This window comes from Xyrauchen texanus, chromosome 50, assembly GCF_025860055.1.
Source record: "Xyrauchen texanus isolate HMW12.3.18 chromosome 50, RBS_HiC_50CHRs, whole genome shotgun sequence".
NCBI classification, from domain to species: Eukaryota; Metazoa; Chordata; class Actinopteri; order Cypriniformes; family Catostomidae; genus Xyrauchen; species Xyrauchen texanus.
Genome location: NC_068325.1, coordinates 5,030,452 through 5,047,427, shown reverse-complemented (window position 1 = coordinate 5,047,427; position 16,976 = coordinate 5,030,452). Strand labels below are relative to the sequence as shown.

Sequence of the window (16,976 nt, the reverse complement as noted above, 5' to 3'; positions counted from 1 at the left end):
AGAGGAATACTACAGTATGGCTCTGTTCCAATATTTAGTGAGCTGACTATGTAGGCAGCATTTTGAGACATCATAGGCACAGTAACGACACAGAGACTATTCCAAAAGTTTAACAGAATGATTATGGCTTCTTCTAAGATACCTTCTTTTGGCCAAATTCTAAGGTAGCATTGAATGTATTCATTTGTGGTAAAGGCAGTTACCAAAATGCATAAATATGCAAACTGATTGTAAATACTTACAATCCATTTAAAACGAAAAAGTATTGGTGTATATCTGTGTGTTATGCATGCATATTAGAACATTTTGTAGTTATCTTAGTAGCATGATAATGGCTTTTCATGAGGTACACATTTTGTATGACGCACATAATCGGCCACTTATGAGGTTCAATGTCAGTTAGGATACTGCCTCACTATATATGCCGAAATATAGTTTTTGTTGTTGTGGAGCTGGTTCATTCTCTCTTCTGAGTGAGTTTCAAACATATATGACTGTATTTAAGTGGTTGTAAAATGTTGGCCAATCATAACATTGGGCCTTATATTGAGGTCTTAAAGGGGAAGAGCGCCAAAAACCGATCATTTACGTTAGAGGGCCAGAGACAGGGTTTAAAATGATCATATATATCTACATTCTGAATATTTTTGGTGCAAAAGACTTTAGTAACATTATTAGTGGACCTCAGGAAAAAACTATTTATAAAATGAGAAAAAATGCATTACATGACCCCTTTAAGAGTAACAAACAAACAAGAGTCTTTTTCTTTTTCACTCATTTTATTTTTTGTTTCCCACACTGTCTTTTTAAGTCTAAAATCTCATATTTTGCTGTCACTCAGATGTCTAAGACAAGACAAGAGCTCATATCTGCCGTCAATAGTGCTGTATTGCAGTATTCTCATTATTAAACCAGCTAGGAGTCTATTTCATGTGTATCATACAAAATAACTTAGAATTACCCTTTAATAGGCTAAAAATTAACATGGAATCAAAATTGACCATACTATCTTTTGTATTACATGTTCCTGATGTACGTGTGAATGATTCATGTATATTACTCTAAAGGAAAAAATGTGTTTGTATTTTTAATATTACATCAAAATGTTTTCGGCTTTTTCTCTTATTGAACCATGTTTTAAAGTGAAATGGGTTTTGAATGCAATTTAATTTGAACTAAATGACAGTTGTAACTTTTTGCTACAGCCAACATTTTTTCATGTACTAGACACCAATATCAGTAAATCCTGTTTTAATGTATGACATATTGAGCCTGTATCAACAATATCTTGCATAGTTACTTTATGATTAATCTATCAAAAAATTAAATAAATTGGAAAGTAAAATCAGTTTTCTAAAACAATGGACCCAAAAGTACTTCAAATAATAATAATAATAATAATAAATCCTATAATACAAAGGAAATATGTTCGAATTCTGTAAGTATTCAGAATGTAAACTAAATAATCCCCTTTAAGCCCAGTTAAACATTCTTCTTTGAATGGTGTCTGCTGAAAATATTCCCCATATTTCCTGTGGGGCTGTACTGCTCAAAGAGTCCTCACTCCTGTCTTTATTGCAGCCTAAAATGTTTGACTTGGCTTGCATAAAAATTGCTGCAAAGTCCTTCTCAATCCATAAGTGCACTATTCACTTGAGCAAACTGTTCGCTTCATTCCACTTTCCTTGAAAGATGACATCTATTATTTTCTTGACTGTAGACACAAGCATAATTGGAAGAAGAAGAGCGCCCTGCCCACCAAAAAGGTAACAGACTTGAGTATAAGATGCAGAGCAGTTCTTGTCCTTTATCAATTACAGTGTTTCAAAGATAGAAGAGGAAATTGGGTAATTTCGATGTTTAATTTAGGAAAGTGATGTGTTTAAAAGTCTTCAAGATTAGTCTTGCCATACCAGTCCATTTCATTTTATAATGACCAACAAAGCCCCAATGACATCATCAAAGTCTTGACAGAATTTGACAGACAATATTCACTCTACAACGTCATCCATTGAGTCCCATTAGTTTAATTTATAAACACCAAAGCTGAGGATTTAACTAATTCAAGTCATTCGAAATATGGGATATGTGGCACAATCTGCCTTTTATGCAATTTCCTTGCAATAAATGGAAACAATTGCTGTATACATAATCAAACTATCTGGGAATCTATTTAATTATCCAAAATAGTAGCAATTTATAAACATCAAATCATAACTTAGAATTAACTCAATCCTATACTTAGCTTAAAGATAATGTGACATCAAAATGTACCTATTAACTTTAATAAAAGTTAATGGTCTTCATGATATTGCACATTATTCATCAGAGTAAATTATTCCAAAGTAAAAAAAGGATTTGTTTTTGTTATTGTAACTTTTTAATCATAACTTTGAATCAGAATTTTGGAATCATAACTTTGAATTCAGAATCACAATTTTGGAATCACACTTTTGAAATCAGAATCAGAATTTTTAAATATATCCCCTTTGGAATCGCAAACACAATGTAATGGATCGCACACCTTTAGAATTGCAACTTTTTAATTACAATCAAAACTTTATTCCAAAGAAAAATGTGTTTGTTTTTGTAATTGTTACTTTGTACTGCAACTTTGGAATCAGAATCACAATTTTGGAATCACAACTCTGGAATCAGAATCACAATTTTAGAATAGCATTTTGGAATCATAATAACACCTCTGGTATCACGACTTTGGAAATTGCAGTCACAATTTTGTAATCACAAATTTGGAATCACAATTTTGTAATCACACCTTTGATTACATTGCTACTGATGGATTGCAACTTTGGAATCAGAATCACAACTTTAGAATTCAAATCAAAATTTTGGAGTCTCCCTTTTGGAATCAGAATCAAAATTTTGAAACTGCAACTTTGAAATTGCAATTTTGGAATCACAACTTTGAAATCAGAATCTAGTGTTGCCCCAAGGATTATTTTTTCAGCAGCGGTGCTGTTGATCACATTCACAATCCTGCTATGCCGGACTCTTGAGAAAGAATAGCTTAAAACAGGGATGTCAAACTCCATTTCAGCCTGGGCCACATTAGGATTTATTTGTGCCCACAAAGGGCCCATTAAAAATGTGACACCAAAACCTGCTTTGGTATCACCCATGCAATTACCAATAATATTACAAGATATGTGCATTGAAATGCACATTTGACAGTAAAGCATTGATTTTGAATTTGGGATGCTGATGAAAATTATGATATTAACAACAGTAACGTCTGTGGAAAAAATGAACAACAAATATTTTTAGGTCAAAATTGAAATTTTCGGACAGTGTGACTAAGTTGGGTCTCTTTTACAGATTCCTTTCATCAGGCTCATACTGATTAAACTACAGTCTTCTCTTGGAATTTCTTAAGGCAAACAAAACAACTAACATTTTCCTACAATCAGAGAGCATTACAAGAAAACATATTTACAAAGATGTAAAACTGATAGCTTGGTCCATAATTATTATGAAAATGTATCATAGTACTTTCATAATATCCATTGTTTTAACAATGCTATTTGTAATAGTTCATGGTAACCATAGGTAAAACCACACATGGCTCCTCACTAACATGGTTAGTAACTACAGTTTCTATATAAAGAATTATGGAATTATTTCTAAATATATTTAGAAACTTTTTCTTTCACATCTACCATACAGTAAATAATACAGTTAGTGTGTTACTACAGTAAATCCATAGTACATTTTCTTTGTCAGTGTCGTTCAGAATGTGGGAGCTGTTTGTTTTAAACTAGTTTAATCACGGAAACATACGAGTTTTGCAAAAGTCAAATCTGTACTGGGTTCAAATGGGTTTCACGCATCTCACTGGTTTACAAACACATTTAAAATAGTCTGTTCGGATGAAGCCAGTCTGCAAATTACCGCACCTGCTCTGCGCTCGCGCTGCTCTATCCTTTGAGCTGTGTTAAAAATGATCCATGTAGCACTGTCATCCTGCTTTTGAAGCGAGCAAAATGCGCTCCAAAACATACAGATGACAGGGGAAGGCTCATTAATATTCACGAGGAAAGTGCTAACTGATTGGTCAGTGAAACATTCCAATCCTCTGCCATCCTACGTTTCAGAAACGAGCTCTCGGGCTACATGAAATGAAACGAGTTTGACACGTGTGTTATGTGGTGACATCACTGAGAGTATGCGTGTGTATTTGTGTGTGGTGGAATCTCTTTTGCTGTGTAGAATGCACACGGCTGACTGGGGCTGACAAGTGTTATGTTGTGTCAAGAATATGAAATGAACAATGCGTGCTGCACCGCTGAAAAATGTATATTGGGGAAACATTGAAATTACAATTTTGGACACATAATCACACATTTGGAATTGCACCTTTAGAATCAATTTTGGATTTGCAATGAGATTGGCTTTAACTGAACCTATTTGACTTTCATTTATCAAGGGTAATGGATTGCATGCAAACTGGATTAAAATGTGTTGATTCATTTAAATATTTAACAAGTATATGACTGTTATATATTAGAGTACAAATTCAATTAAACAGAACGCCTTCATTATAAAAACCTTGGCTTGCTCCTTATAAATTTCATGAGAAATTGAGAAATTAAGATGTGTGAACATATTCTATGCCTTTCATAACTTTTTGTAGTGGGGTAATACATTTGTTTATAATTGTCTCCTCGGTTTTTACTGGGCTAAATCAATTACCGTCTGATCTGAATGTTGGTCATAATTAGAACCCTCTTAAATTTTCTGCCAACCCTTAATTCCCTTCTGTCAAAATGGATCATCCCGCACCCTAATTAAATTTCAGCTCTTCCGTCAGAGTGTCAGGTTTTTATTTGCTCTAAAAAGAAAAGCTAATGCTGTAAGCCAAGTTTACGGTAAAGTGGAACACTGGTCACAATTGTTTTTGTTGTTGTTTTTTTTTTTCATAAAATATCTTTAATTGAAATTGTGATGCATTCAGGATCTTGAATCCAACATTAAATGGAATGGAGCCAGACTTGAATGCTATATGTGCAAAATGAGACAGGGAATATGTTTTAAAATATTAAATAAAAAAAATATTGAGTTCTGACAAACTAGCCGCAAATTTACGACCAATTATTTGTGATTCGCCACAAATTATTTGGACTCATCTCTCAGACTGTAAAAATGAACAGGAAATGTGTTACCAATAAATACACTTAAAAGCAGAAATGCCAGTTTTGTTAAGCTTAATATATACATATATATATATATATATAATATATTATCATATATATATATATATATATATATATATATATATATATACAAAACTATCAAATAATTGTATACTAAAGTGAAATAATCACTAATAAATGTACATCAAATTCCACAATAGTAAGTTGATACAATAATAAACTATGTTGTAAAGCTAACTGAACCAATACAAATATGAACATTGTTCTAAGCAGAGTTATTTATTTATTGTCAGTAGACACATGCTGGCAGTAAACAGCTTATGGGAAACCAAGCGCAACGTTTTCCCCAAGCGTGCCTTGAAGTGAGTCTCTGCCTTTGCACAGACAGGCAACTCTCAAAGCCGCCTCCTCCCACAACCTGACAAGTGTTCTGAGCAAATCCAATGAAACCTGCTGATCCAAGAGAGTCTCTCAAGCTAAGTGATCAGATGAGTTACACCTAAATGAGCACCTAAAATCTTTCTTCTGTAATTAGTAACCACTTCTACAAAACCACTTACGAACATGGCCAATTGAGGCTCATGCAATTTTGAAAAGAAAAAGGAGAAATTTTGAATGTAGTTCCAAATGTGTGCAACAGACATTTCTACTACGCTTTGCTCCAGAAGCTATCTTCAAAACTTTATTTCTAAAATGCTTTTCATAAATAACACTTAGAAGAAAAAGTAGAGGTCTCTATTGGAGCAAATCCCCTATGTCCTCCTTTAGAAAGAGCATGAAGACCTGCCATTACTGTTTGCTTGAAACAAGAAGGCCCTGTTAGAGCTACAGATATCAATGAACAGCTGTAAAGAGTACAAAAATGTAAGTTATTTCATCATTTAGTTGCCCTTGTGTTGTTTTAAACTTGAATGACTTTCTTAAATGGAACACAGAATTTCAGAAAACCTCAAAGTTGCTATAATTTGAACAGGCCTACTTTTTTCGCATAATAAAAACAAGTAGTTACCATTAAAAAAGAACCATTTGTATACCACATGCATTGGTCACACTTTAAGTATTTTGACTTATTTTCTGGAAAATAATATCTGAATATCCTTAAAACGAGATCAAAAATTACTTCAGAAGCAGAAAAGAGTTTTTATCATCGAAACATAATAAAATATATTAGGGGTTTATGCTTAAAACAAGAAAGAAAATCACTTGTAACAAAAATAAAAAAATGTACCCTTTAAATCCTTGGTGGATTCCGGAGCAAAAGGGAATTTTATAGATTTTGACTTGGCTTCTAAATGGCGGATTCCCATGGACCAATCACAGCCCACACCCTCAGTGGAATGCCACTGTCCCAGTATATATATATATATATATATATATATATATATATATATATATATATATAAAAGCAATATCGCAAGTGTGCGATATGACCCTACATCAGCACTGCTGTGATTCGGCAACATCTAAAGTTGAATCAGCAACATCTAAAACGTTAAGAAACTTGACAGTTAGACAGGTCAATCAGACTCTTGTGGATGCACAAGATAAACAGTGTCCTGAAAATGATAGAACATTTGTATATACAAAAATATCTTAAATGCAAATATACTGTAAACATTGTGAGGAAGGTTGCAAAACAGAAGAAAAACGAGTAGGCAAGTTTTAATATTTTTTTCATAATTTATTGTAAGTGCTATCATAAAGTGGGATCATCGTCCAGTCATCTTTCTATTGTTATTATTATTATCTTTTTTAATTATTATTATTTTGTATAAAATTGCATAAAATATTTTTCTGTTTCAATTTGTCCTGACTATGTTGGTAAACGGTTAAAACATACTTTGAACTTAAGTCAAATCAAACATCCTGTCAAAAATGTTTAAAAAGAGCTGTAAACTATGCAACTTTAGGCCTCATATGACTAAACATTGCACACCTTCATATCATACACAACTTGAAATGCTTCAGCTTTAAAGGATTAGTTCACCCAAAAATGAAAATTATCCCATAATTTACTCACTCTTAAGCTATCCTAGGTGACTATGACTTTCTTCTTTCAGCCAAACACAATCGAAGTTATATAAAAAATATCCTGGCTCTTCCAAGCTTTATACTGGGAGTGAATGGCACCTTAGATTTTGAAGCCCAAAAAAGCACATCCATCCATCAAAAAAGTTATCCATAGAGCTCCAGGGGGGTTAATAACTGCCTTCTGAAGTGAAGCGATGCCTTTTTGTAAGAAAAATATCCATATGTATAACTTTATAAACTACTGTATAAACACCGGTAACGCCTGTCCGCGTTCGACTTAGGCATAGCGTAAGCTCCGGTGAGAAGTGACAAATAGAGGCACAGAGGATAGAGGACGCCAGTGAACGTGTGGATGGCCGTTACTGGAAGCCAGTGATTACAGTTTATAAAGTTATAAATATGGATTTTTCTTACAAAAAGAAAAACTTTATTCTTTATTCACCCCCTGGAGCCATATGGATTACTTTGGGTTTCAAAATCTAAGGTACCACTCACTCCCATTATAAAGCTTGGAAGAGCCAAGATATTATTTAATATAAATCTGATTATGTTTGGCTGAAAGAAGGAAGTCATATACACCTAGGATGGGTTGAGGGTGAGTAAATAATGGGATCATTTACATTTTTGGGTGAACTAACCCTTTAACATAACTGTTTAAATACCATTAAGAGATCATGTAATTGTGTAACAGCAATGTCACTCTCAGTTCACTCTAAAACAACACACCTACACTTGATAGCTGACGTGTCATACATTTGACAATTGACAGCAACCTCACTCTGAAGCTCAATTGGAATTTCACAAACAACAACTAATCTGCCTGAAAAATTCAGCTGCAACCATCTGAAGTGGTCTCAAACTACATAACAACCAGCACTCAAGTACGTTTGGTTTAGTATGCTTTAGTTTTCTGATTTGAGAGCAATCTATCATTCAAAAAATGATTCCTTCTCATGTTGAGGTAATTGGAATACAAATTAATCAGTAGCACTCAAAATGATAAATGTCAGCAAAGTCTGCGGGGAGCTGTGGGAGCTATTGATTGGAGAGAAGTTATTTAATTAATTACTCATATGTATACCATTGACGCTTCCTAAATAAGAAAAAAAAGCGCTCATTATGATTTATGGCAGCTCACCCAGCGGGACCCTCTCATTTAACGAGCCTGAGATGAGCCAATGGCAGTCGTGCTTTATGACATCAACGGCGGATTTTTCCAGACTTCACGCTGTGCAACTTCACAGGCAGGCATTGAACAGGAGATAAGAGAGAGCACTGGGAGAAACTTAGAGCTCATCTTCAACTGGCTGTATAGCAAACTAATATGATTATGAAGTTTGGAATTGAGATTAGCAGAATAGCTGATGAGATTTAAAAATACCTGTTATCTGCACAGTAGTGCGCAATATGGAAACGAAGGGTGTCATGATGTTTCAAGACTTGTAAGAGAAAGAAGAAAAGCAAGTTTACAGTGTACCAGTTCAGCTTCAAAAGCTACACATAATTGCCCTGGAACAATCGCCAGTGTAGTAGGACTTCAATAGATGAGTTTAATGTTATGTAACAAAAAGTTCCAATTTGGCAAAGCTGTGATGAGGTTTTTGGCAGACTCATGCTTACACAAACGGCAAATATTGATAAATAGGCTGGGATTTCTCACGCCGAAAAGATACCAAGCCTGAGGGGAGGAGTAGCCAATCGCAAGTTAAAGGATGGAGAGGACTGATAAAAAGAGGAGAGCGGAGAGGTTATCAGAGCAGAATGACCTCCAGGTGGACTTGATCTTCCATCAACGCATGCTGCCATGCCAGGTCCTGCTTCCCCTGGAACGTCTCTCATGAGAAGAGATTGGTGGGTGGCCCAAACTCAAAATTACTCATGTCATTGTTTTTACAGAGCAGTTTGGTATCTGTTGATCATCTAAGAAAATCTATATGGATATATAAATGGAGCTTTCTGTGTAGTGGTTTAAAAGATTCTGTGGTGGTACCTTGGTGTAGTGATGGTATTAGTTGATAAAACCATGGTTCTTTGACATATTCCATTGTACTGAATGATTAGCACATTCATGTACCAAGGTATTTGCGTGTTACTCCCTAGGTTCTTCAAACAATACTATGGTACTACCGTGATACATGTCCAAAAAACATGGAATGTCCACAAAACATGTTAACACCATGGCACTTTGGTATATAACGTGGTATTGAATCATTGTTCCATTTTATTGACATAGTATTCCAAGGTACCTTAAACTATACCATGGTACTGGCATCATACATGTCCAAAACCATGGTATGTCCAAAAACATTTTTACACCATGGTACCTTGGTGATTACTATATTCATGTACAATGGCATTCACATGGAACTCCGAGGTAGTATAAACAGTATTATGGTACTACCATGATACATGTACAAAAAAATCATGGTATGTCCAAAAAACATGGTATTTACCATGTAATTTAATGATTGCTATAGTCATGTACCAAGGTATTTACATGGTGCTACAATTGTCCATTCAATCCCTAAATCTGATCACTCAGAAAACTCACAGCACATTTTCCTCAACAACTTGCCTTAGCACCACTAATAATAAATACATACATTAATGAAAAGTACAAAATGTCCCTTTCCAAGCCTACTTCTCACAAAAAAAAAATCTGTGCTGCAGAATTCCTGGGTTTGTAGGTTACGGGTTCTGTGAGAAATTAGTCCCACAGCACTGATATTTTTAGACTTCTGTCACTGTGCCTGTTGTCCCTTTCATGTTGGTGGCCCAAGATTGAGTGATAGCAAACATATACCATATTTACCAGAGCTCAAGGCAGTAAGCCTTCTGGGCAAGCAAACCTGCGATATGTCAAAGAAATCAATAGTTTTTTACAGACTATGGAAAAACATGATGATAAGAAGTGTCCTGTTCAATCTAAGTCATTTTAGTCATCAATCTAATGGAAAACATTGATGTTTTCAATCGATAAAATGAAAACTAATTATATTTCCCATTACTAACATTAATCAACAGCCTTTAATATTAAAGTAAACATGAAACTTAATGTGAACAATTTCCAAGCGAATCTAGATTGAACGGCAAAAGATGTGGGGCAGGATTTGACTTTATCCATCGGAAATTGATTGGTTTGGGAAAAGTGGGCAGTCAATCCCAGAATAGTTACAAGATTCAAGTTTTATTGGTTTCTCCGGGGGGATTGTCCCTGTAATAAGTGCAGTGTAAGTCGCTTTGGATAAAAGCATCTGCCAAATGCATAAATGTAAATGTAAATGAATAGACCTGAATGTGAGTTTGCAGTGGATTGTGGAGGACTAATCTCCTCCTTAAACACCGCCATCAACCAATTTTAAGAAGGCTTTTGGACTGGGATGTGGAGGTTGAAGGTTAAGTTCACACTCAAGAGCATCTCGAAATATCGCGGTGGTAATACTTAAAATACTCAAATCAATAGTTTTGCTGTTATTGCTGTAACTATCGTGACATTAACCAGCATAACATTATTGCATTAACTATTGTCAAGATTTTACAAAGGCTATAGCCTAAAACAATGCCTTATTTGGCTGATCGTCAAAATTAACTAGTCCGCACAGCCTAGTCAACTGAAATGGAAAGTCGTTTAAGAAGCGGACCGAGTAATTACATTTCGATGAAAGTGGAAAGCAGCTTTTCCACTGTCGGGACAGTGCTACCCAGGGCTATTAACTGGCCAGCCGGGGCCAATAGTCTCGGATCTTGTGTCTCGAGACCATAATTGATCTGCATTCGCACCATCGGGACAATAGCCCCACAGCGTTGCCCTAATACCCGCCATTAACACGCCGCAAAATATGAACGGATTTGTACTGTGTCCACATTATTTTTATTTTTCCAGTTCTGCGATCTTGGTGTTGAAATCTCTGACCTGACCCAGCGAAAATCCACCTTTGACATTGACCCTGCCTAGATACTCAGTTGGCATTGTTTGAAAACTCTCAGAGTACATTGCCCTCCTCTCATCACTGCCATGCTTATCACACTTCGAAAAATGCTTCCGGCCAAAAGTGATGCTCTATGAAATCCCAGCCCTGCAGCATAGAGTAGAAAAACAAACTGTAAGGCAAGTGTAAGGCCATAGGGAAATAAGGGAACATTTTTCTTAAAGGATGCAGGTGGCTAGCGGGGCACAACATGGCTTTACATTTTTTTCTTACTGCTCTAAACTGAGGGTCTGTGACACTGGCTGACTGGTGTTAAAATCCCATGTGTATTTTTGTAAATACCTTCTAAATAGCCTATCTAGGACAAAAAGTAAAGCTCTTTGAACAAATCTATGAGGCCATTAGCTGTGTGGTACTTCCTGAAACCGAGCTGCAGCAAAGTGGCATAAATATTGCAGTTTTATGTCCGAGTGCATACAGCTCATTGATGTTACTGTAAAATTATTACTACAAATGTGCATGAGCGACTGATCTTTGGGATAGTGCATACAACACATCTGTCCATGTTTAGTATTTGTTAAAAAGCTAATAGGGTTGTGAATATTTCATATAAATTTGAAGTACCTATGTGCTTGCGATTCATTGTGCCCCACAGGTACACTTTATTTAAAGAACAATGCTTCACAACACTCAGTTAAACTGTTTTAGGCCTTAAAATACTGTTAGCATTATGCAAATGATTGGGTGGCTAAGTCGATTTCAGTGGAAAACTTCTTAATTTCAACACATTAAAAGAGCAACTAGTGGCTAAAAACTATGTAAAGAGAAAATGCTTTGTTCTTGGAGAAATCTGGTGTTCCTCTGATTTTCTCTATAATGTAAATTACCACAAAATTATTATTATTACTTTTTCTCTTCAAAGCAAAAATGTTAATCTTAGGTATACACTTACTAAGCACATCTATATGGGGCAAGGAACTTCAACACTCTCTGAAAAAAGAAATGGTATTTTATAGGTTCAAGTGCCGTCAATGGGGTGGTACCCTCAAGGGGACCATTTCTGTACCTCTAGTTAACTTGTTTTCAGTACATAATTGTACCCTAAAGACCTTTTGTGTACTATTAAAGTTACATTTACGTCTTGTTCCCGTGGGGGATGAAAAATATTTAACTTTCTGTCTCCTTAAGGGTACAAATATGTTGCCCAAAACAAGGGTACAACCTTGTACCCTAAACAGTACCATTTATTTCTACAAGTGAAGAATTTAAAAGCAAATATGTGAAGCGTATAATTTTGTTAAAGCATTTACATTAAGTCCTCCATTAACAATTGTGTGTTATGAGCTGTAAAGTTGTCTAAGCATCATTTTTATGGTTGAACTGCAGTCCTGGGCAGATGAACTTCTAGTTATTCATCAATAACGTAATTACTTCTTTTTGTAATGCTTTACTTATATCCTTGCACTTATGATGAAAACAAAATACATGGCCATAATGACAGTTAATAAGTTAGTAAACAGGTAAGTACAGCAATTTTGTGACACTATATTCTCATGTTAATATGAATAATTGAGTGTAACAGTGTGTAAGTTTTCTCACATTTACTTCCATTGCAAGTGCCTAACTGTTACCACTGTATTTGCTGGTTTTTATAAACTGAGGGACAAGTCAATATTGTTTTCAGCAGTAATCAACAAATGCTGTCGATAAACCTTAATTTGTATTGAAGAAATCACTGCCATCTTTTCAGGTTTGCCTGTACACATGTGTAAGAAAAAGAGAGAGAACCTTTGGCAAAGTAGAATGAACTTGCATTATTCTAGTAGACGAGTGGGATGTCATTAGAAGTGTTTATCTCTGATGCAGAGCATAGATAAGTCTGAATAATCCATTCCCCTCATTACAGGCAACTGTATATAGTCTGTTACTGTTTTAATTGCTCTATCAGTAATCGCAGACTTCAGATCCAAGGGGTGGGACACAATTATCACCGCATATGCATATCTGGATACGTTTCAGACATCTGTTACCAGGTCCGGCCCCACAAGGACTGATTTGTAATAAGGCTGGTGTTTTATTCTTAGCTGGTGTTTAATTATAATCCTAATCATTGGTTTTTCTGATCTTTTGCTTGTTTTCATTGTAGTTCAAGTTACTTGATCAACCAAAATGCCTGATTCATAACATGACTTTTTTTGTAATTTTTTAATGTTTAAGAAACAAAGAGAGCAAAATAGAAAAATTCTTGCAACGCATGCATGAGCAAGCTAGAATGGTACAGTAAGCTACATTCATCTAAGTAACTTGCATCTATGGAATCTACAAGTTGTATTTGCCTCTAAAAAGCTAAATCTACATTCACAAAACATTTGCATGAGCAAGCCTATTCACTTTGCATTGAATTTATGCTAATCTACTGTTATTATGTGTATTACTGGAACCTATATGTCTTTATTTAATTCATATTAACATAGTATACATATGTTGAATAATAATACAAATAATAATGGAAACAATTTTACATGAATGTTCCCTTTGTTAAGGGTTTATAAAAGGGTTTATTAATGACTATGTTATAAATGTTTAATAAATACACTTATTAATCAAAAACATAAAATGCCCTAATTCAATATTTATTTCACAATGCAGCAAAAATAGACTATTAATGTGAAATTAAAATGAGAGATTTTGTCATTTCGCTACAGTCTGCTTTGTGTTTAAAATTACTGCCATGGCTTGACTCACTTGCACTGTAGTGATGAGGTTGAATGAATTGTGCTACTCCGAGTGCTGTCCCAACTTATAGTCCTAGCCACCTAAACTCCTCTGCAAAAACACTTCTCAGGTCCTCATGCTCATTTGCAGCATATATGATATAATAAAGCCGGATTACAAATAACCATACTGAATTTTACAGAACATTGAGTTTTCAAAAGTTTATCATGTTGAATATGAGTTATTAAACATGCATAACATGCGAGGTAAAATGGCTGACCAATTGGCAATACTGTATTAAAATGTATTGTCATAACCGCATATCAGTGATTTATAATGCATTTATAAATTACTTATTAGTCATTAGTAAACCTATTTATAAACCATTAACAAAAACAATATATATATATAAATAAATAACATTAATGTTAATTTTTACCCTTTATGTCAACATGTTTCTAATGGTGGCACCTCCTTAATAAATGCTTTATATGTCCACTTTAAATTAAGATACATTTTCATTAGTAACAAATGTTGAATAAGTGTTATTAAACATTTATAACACGTAAGGTAAATTGGCTCACCGTTTGGCAAGTATTGCATGGAATTTGTTGTCATAACCGCATATCAGTGATTTATAATGCATTTATAAATTACTTATTTGTCATTAGTAAACCTCTTTATAAACCATTAACAAAAACAATATATATATATATATATATATATATATATATATATATATATATATATAAATAACATTAATGTTAATTGTTACCCTTTGTCAACATGTTTCTAATGTTTGCACCTCCTTAATAAATGCTTTATATGTCCACTTTACATTAAGATACATTTTCATTAAGTGTTGAATAAGTGTTATTAAACATTTATAACATGTAAGGTAAATTGGCTCGCCGTTTGGGAAGTATTGCATGGAATTTGTTGTCATAAATGTATATCAGTCATTAATAACACCATTATAAACCCTTAACAAAGGGAACATACATGTAAAGTGTTACACAAATACAACAATACCTAATAATCTATTTATTATTTGTATAGATGTGTTGTCATGCCAATACCTTACTTTGAAAGGCAAGAGAGATAGAGAAGACAGACAGATAGATAGCTTCCTTTTCCTATTGAAAATCCACTCTGCAGGTGGGAAGAATCGATGTCTGATCAATGAATCGATTATGACTAACAGCCTCCCCTTGTTATATAACCGATTATCTACAAAAGCATAATCTGCTTTTACATACAAATACATGCCATTAGTTTATTATTTTCCCTGCTGTTTTATAGAGTAGGCTATGCGTGTGGTGTTCAAAGCATCATGTTCTTCTCAATCAGATGTAGTATGTGTTCATAATGCTTAAGTACACTGGCACTTATAGGGGTCTGTCCACCAGCTCAGACTTACCTGAAACAGTCGCAGAATATTTGCAACCATAATGGACACTGAACTCGCCGATGCCCCAATGACTCCGACCACCTTCTCGGGTTTGACAAACACCGGGGGCTCTCCGTTTGTACACCTTACATCCGATGTGTCTTTCTGTATGAGAGCTTGCACAAAAGTAAGCGACTGTTCCAAAGCATACGTATCTCGGGAACATGTATCGAGAACCCGAGCGCCTAGAGTGATGTTGGGCAAAAGCTCGTCGTCACTGTTGATTTGGTCCAAGGCGTACAGCATCGCCTCCAACCTGTGAATACCGTTTTCCCTCTTGATATCTCCACACGGTTCCCCGGAGACCCCACGGGCATGGACGGGGAAAAGGCCACCGAGGGTCAGGTCCCCCTCGATTCTGATGGAATGAGGTGCGTAAATTTCCTGCGAAAGTGTCACATCCACAAGCGCTTGAATTATCCAAAATACTCGCCATGGAAAGCAAGCCATGGTCTCCTTTTCGGTTTAGGAAACAGGGGAGGGGGGGAGGCACTTTTCAGAGTATTTATAGGTAAACAAAGAGAGGTTTGTTCTCAACAATGGCCATAGACCCAATCAAAGTAGGGATGATGTAAGAATATGTTGGGGGTTTCTCCCCAAAAATAAAAAAATAAGTTAAAAAAAAGACCGCGCAATTGAATGATGCGTTTTTCCTTGGGAATGCGCGCATCGTACAGCGACGCTTGTTGCTCAGATAATCCACATTCTTTTAGTTGTTTTACAGAAATAAGAGGGGAAAAGTACAGTACCTTCTAGAATGATTTGCTTTTAAATCGGACACAATTTTTTGGCGAGACGCGACGATAAAGTGCAGCGATATTCGACTAAAATGCGTAATTCCGCGCCGATCCACGCTGATGTTGTTAAAGACATCGCAACGGAGTTTCGCGGTTAATCCGATTCAATAAATAAATAAATAAATAAAAAAGTTTTCATTCAGAACGACGCGTCGTGATAAGCGGTCAGACAAAAATGTTCCAGAGAATCGATTTCAGGTGAGACATCCGTAACATCCTCCCGTCGCGGACTTCGCTGAGGCGTTTTTGAGGTTGGAGCAGGTGCTGCATTTTACATTTCAGAGACAGAATGAAAGGCTCATCATTTGTGTGTCTTTTGGTCTTGCAAAAACCCTAAGGAAAACCCGCAAGAGACGCGAAGACAAGCCGTGAGTGTCTCCTCCTCTCTCTCCTCCCAGAATCAAATGTGGATTTGTCAAATGACTCAACGCACGATCGATGTGGTGTTACTCATCCCGGTCAGCCCTCAAAGAATATGCGCTCCTGTATTTGACGCGAATTACAGAAAATATATAGTCATTAAAGTTAACGTTTGGTCTTTTGGGGAAAAAAGGGAAGGGAATTGAAATGATGGTCTCTCAAGTTTCCAAACCCCCATTCAACAGCGTTTAATTAATTGTAAATTCTATGACAGAAAGGAAGTCTTTGGATGAAGCCCTTATTCACTCTGTCTGTGTTCTGACTAAAACCAGCAATTCATTTAGTTTTTTTTCATTCATGTGGCATTCATTTGGAATGTATTCCAGTCTTTCCTGTTTTAGAGACAGAAAAAAATGTCCTGTGGGGACTGTGATTGACAGAGGTTTACCCCCTCTCTCTCTCTCTCTCTCTCTCTATCTCTCTCTCTCACACACACTCCTGGGTGGATATGTCCAAACCTGTC

At 35.5% G+C, this 16,976-nt stretch overlaps 1 protein-coding gene across 1 annotated transcript in view; it reads right to left on the bottom strand.

Moving 5' to 3' along the window:
* LOC127641177 (metabotropic glutamate receptor 7-like) overlaps positions 1 to 16,470 on the bottom strand; it is a 258,371-nt gene extending 241,901 nt beyond the window's left edge. Inside the window, exon 1 of the mRNA XM_052123989.1 lies at positions 15,267 to 16,470. Within this exon, the coding sequence (XP_051979949.1) occupies positions 15,267 to 15,746 (480 nt within the window). The 5' untranslated portion in view covers positions 15,747 to 16,470. The remainder of the gene's footprint in view (positions 1 to 15,266) is intronic.
* Between the last annotated feature and the right edge of the window lie 506 nt (positions 16,471 to 16,976).